The following is a 4,729-nucleotide window of genomic DNA, read 5'->3' as shown; positions in this document are numbered from 1 at the left end:
AGTGCAGAATGCACTATTGTGATGGTTTGGTGGGTTGACGTTTGCTAAACCCCTAAACCACTAAACCACTAAACCACTAAACCACTAAGCCACTAAACCGCTAACGCGGTGTAAACTTTTAATCACCAATTAATTAATTAATATCAATTAATTAATTATTTCTGTAAAGGGGGAGGGGATGGAGAGCACCTGACCGTGTGCCCTTGGTAAATCGGGGGAGTCCATTACGATACTTACAATTGAAGAACTCAAGGTATATATTTGTTTCAGAAAGCACTATGCTCTCCTTGTGGTACAATTCTTTCTGGAAAAAAATACTTTGTGCTAAACGCATGCGCAGATCAGTCTTCATCACGAACATTGCGTTTTTCTTCTGCAGAAGGATTCGTGTAGACTCCGTGGCCCCAAGTTAAAACCACAAATTAATTGAATTAGACAGTAAGGCGTCATAGCAGATCATGTGAAATAATTCTTGATATGGCAATGCTGTTTTCTTAGAAAAGGAGATCTAGCATCTCATAATTAATTGATAACCTGATAACATCTGTGTTATAATCAATGTCGCCTTCTTTGCAGAAAATAAATCACGTTACCATATCATCATGTTACATCCGTTTTCGACAAAAACAAAAGTATGTTACATGTTTTTGGCAAAAACAAAAGTATCTCGTTTGCTGTTTCAATAACAAACTGAAATTCAAGCTATCGAAAATTAAAATAACAGTGACGTGTTTAGAAATTTTGTATTAAAGCCTAACGTGGTGTGCTTTTCAATGCGGTTGAATTCCTGTAGAATCCGTGGCGTTAATTTAATTAGACTTAAAAGGCATCACAGCGATCTGCGAGAAAAAACAACAATATCATGTTACATCCGTCACTTCCTTTCCTTTTATTTGTTCTCCATCGGTTGAACTAACCTCCGTTTTATTTTGTAAAACCTCTGCCGCTTTAGTGTTTGAACATGCTTTCGTGACGGTTCCGACATTTCTTGAAAGAAATCTTCACACTACGTGCTTCTCGGCTTCATGCTTGAGTGAGCGTGTGACGTGTTCACAGCGCTTTCGTAAATCGTAATTAGGTATGCAAAAACTTGCACCGGGATTTTCGGCGTGAACACCTGATAACCAGGAAACAAATATCCTAGCTGTACTGCGTTTTAAAAACCCTTTCGAAAAAGATGTTTTTTGATTAGATTTGTTCTTTAGTTTTGAGAATCGTCTTTCGTGCAGTTTAAACCGTAACTTAATTAAATTAAACAAATGTCATCGATGTCGCCGTAAAACAAACAAAAAACAAGAGTTTCATGTTACGGCATTTTCAAGGAAAACAAAAGTATTTTGTTACAAACGAACAAAAGTGTCGTGTTACGTTTGCAAAGATTAACGTAAGGAACACCTAGGAAAGAATACAAGTAGCCTGTGAACAGTTTTTCCGAAAGTAAAGTAAAGCAAATAAACACGAACATATATAAAACATCATACTTTCAATTGTTCCATATTGCATTCTGCACTTACCAAATCATCGAGATTTTTCTTTCTTGCAGAAGATCACCAAGACTAGAAAACCGAACACCAGTGCTGAACCTGTGGCTGAGTTTAAATCTACTGCCGTTCTACCTTATGTCAAAGGTCTTTCCGAGCAACTTCGCCGCTGCCTACAACAACAAGGCGTACGCGCTGTTTTCAAGTCGGAAACTACACTACGATCACAACTAGTACGGCCGAAAGACGCTGTTGATTCGACTAAGCAAGATGGCTTTGTTTACAGGATTCCCTGTGAATGTGGCAAAGTTTACATCGGCGAAACTGGAAGACCTATGCAAGATAGGATCAAAGAACACAACCGGGAGATCCGACTCGCACGCACCCAGACTTCCGCTGTTGCAGAGCATACCAACAACACCGGACACTTCCCGCTTTGGAATGAGGTAAAGTTTATTGATCGTGACTCGCACTGGTACACACGCCGGGTCAAAGAGGCGATTCACATAAGACTTCACCCTAATAATATCAACAGGGACAGTGGAATTGAAATTCCTGAAGCATGGATGCCCACGATCAAAAAACACAACAGGAGAACTGTACGACTGTGGACCGCCGAGGGAGCAACAGTACACCAGCATGCAGAACACTGAGGATCGAAATGCACCAATCAGAGCTGTTGAAAACCAACCAATCACAGCGCAGCCGTGTGCTTTATAAGCTAACGCACAACCAGTCGACCTTATCGCCTGATAAAGACTAGCAGTATGCAGTCGAAACGTTGCGATCTCCATCACACATGACTACGTTGTGAGACAAATGAAATAATACTTTATTATTGTACTCTACCACGATGAATAACCACAACATTTTTTATGACAATATATCAAATGTATGACATACTATTAACTAGTTACCTCTATGTAGTTATGAGAGATTTTATTTACAGAGTATTCTGTTCCATACCACTCTTCTACAAGATCAGTTTTTCCCTCAAAAAGTTTTGCAATCAACGTTATTCTGCAGAAAGAGTGAAAAGAATTATTAAAATGACATAAAAATATATACCGGTAAAATAAAAAATAAAATAGTATCATGATAATTATTATTTATTTAATAATAAAATCAAAAAAAAAATCATTTGTTCCAAAAGAGAACTTACAAGGATTCCAGGGAAGGCTCAAAGACTATGATTTACATAACATACTAGCTGGTTCTACTATGTAATGTTCAATGTTTCTCTCATGTTCACAGATATGTCTGTAAATGGATTTGGTGACTTTATTTTTTCAATGATCATCACAGTAAACTACGGTGTATTTCTGACAGGCAAAATTCTCAAGACAACATAGAACATAATAAAAGTTAGTCTTCTATGAAACCACATGCCTACCACTGTTATGTACTGGTAGGTGAATTTTTATCATTTAAGCCTTAAAAATCTCACCTTACTTTTGATGGCACAAGATATGAAAGAATCATCTTAATCAAATCAGGCTTAAAATGATTGATTATAAATTGACCTTGAATGACATCTTCAACCCCAAAATCCTGCAGAGGCACAACAAAGATAGTAAGCATTATGCAATCATTACAGACAATCAATTAAGGAATATGGACAATCCAAAGGAACAGTCAAAAGTGTCTCACTATAGTCATTGCATATTAGAGGGGCACCCTGTATAAAGGTCACAGATTTAGGACATCAAAGGGCTTCAGTGAGGATAAGTATATTAACAAGTAAGGATATTCAGTTGTTACATGTAATAGCCCAATACTCACATGCAAACAGCGAGCCGACGAACAGACATAGGATCTGGGATTCTCCTTGTCCTTAAATTGAAACCTGACTTCACCAAGCGCCTACAAAGATAAGATTTTTATTCAAGTCAGTCACCAAGAGCTGTCATTCAATGAGCATTTCTTACATTACACATTGTTAATAAAACTGGAGTACACTGGACCAAATTCATGCATTTCCTTATTGAAATGGTGGTTCTTGGAGTGTAGCCAGTGAATGCAGACCTATTTCTGGCCGTGGCTTCTCACCCCCAAAGAATACGTCGATTAGGTATGACATCTGCTGTGCATTTGTCAACTTCTTTAAAAACAATGTATTAAATACATTTTTGGCCCGGTAAATAAAATCGTTTTTTTACTTTGTAGTTTTCAACTTGTCTTTTAACAAATTGATTTATAAATTAAATGTAATGAGACCTCAGTCAGTTCCTTTACTCTTCTATCCCTTGACCAGTTAATAATGTCACAGCATGTATTTCTAGTCATTCAAAACAAGTGTGAGACATGCATTTGGAATTCTCTCTATGCTTGTTAGCTACATACATAAACTAAGTAACTGATTTTATAAATAAAACAACACACCTGGCACTCTTTAAAGATCCACTCCTGGGGTTCCTGCCTTCTTAGCATTTCCAAGTATTGAAATACACAAGTCACTATTTCATAGACATGGTCTATAAAACAATCAGTTAAAAGAAGGATAGAATTAGATCAGGTACATTAATCAGTAGATAATGGTTTAAAAAGAATGGCAAAAAAGCATTAACCACAAATCCCAGGGGGGTACTCCGGCTTGTAAATGAAAGGGATGATCGAATGGAGGCAAAACTCAGGACCCAAAAAAATCCCTAAGTCTTCCGACATTACCCAAAAAATCCCTGGACCAAAAATAACCCCCCAAAAATCCCTTGTCAAATTACCCCGAAATTGCCAGGAGGGGCAATAACATAACACAAAGAACGCTCGTTTTGTTTATTCATCATACCATAAATACGCCAAGGCACTTTAGCTCGTTTTTAATACCTAAAAAATCCCCTATCTAAATCAAGTCACCCAAAAAAATACTTGCCAAATTTTCCAACCCAAAAAATCCCGGAATCGAAAATTTCAAACCCCAAAAAAATCCTTCAATCATCCCCGTCATTAACAAGCCGGAGTACCCCCCTGGGCCACAAATACTACCTTGACCCTCAGTGGTAAGCTCCATGTTGCAGATGAAGAACATAAAGCCTTTAGCTCCTGGAGCTCCACCTGCGACAAGTTCATTCACCCACCCTGTTGGGATAAACATCAACAATAGGTAAGCACTACTGGAAAAGAAATAACTCAGAAGAAGACAGAGAGGTGTGATTATAAAATAGACTAAACTACGAGCAGTCCCTATTTTTTCGCAGAGTCCGTCGAGCTTGAAGCGAATTTTTTTTTGAAGAGTTCGTCGAGCTTACCCC

General features: G+C 37.8%; 1 protein-coding gene across 1 annotated transcript; it reads right to left on the bottom strand.

Annotated features, from left to right (window-relative positions):
- Positions 1 to 2,398: 2,398 nt before the first annotated feature.
- On the bottom strand, positions 2,399 to 4,556 carry LOC144639891 (insulin-degrading enzyme-like; the record flags this gene model as incomplete). Its single annotated transcript, XM_078499163.1, has 5 exons — positions 2,399 to 2,501; positions 2,929 to 3,032; positions 3,264 to 3,344; positions 3,864 to 3,955; positions 4,464 to 4,556. Coding segments are annotated over 5 exons (473 nt in total), but the record flags the coding sequence as incomplete, so codon positions are not given.
- Between the last annotated feature and the right edge of the window lie 173 nt (positions 4,557 to 4,729).

This window comes from Oculina patagonica, unplaced genomic scaffold, assembly GCF_052425735.1.
Source record: "Oculina patagonica isolate OP01 unplaced genomic scaffold, crgOcupat unplaced1456, whole genome shotgun sequence".
NCBI lineage: Eukaryota > Metazoa > Cnidaria > Anthozoa > Scleractinia > Oculinidae > Oculina > Oculina patagonica.
This window is presented reverse-complemented; position numbering and strand designations above follow the sequence as displayed.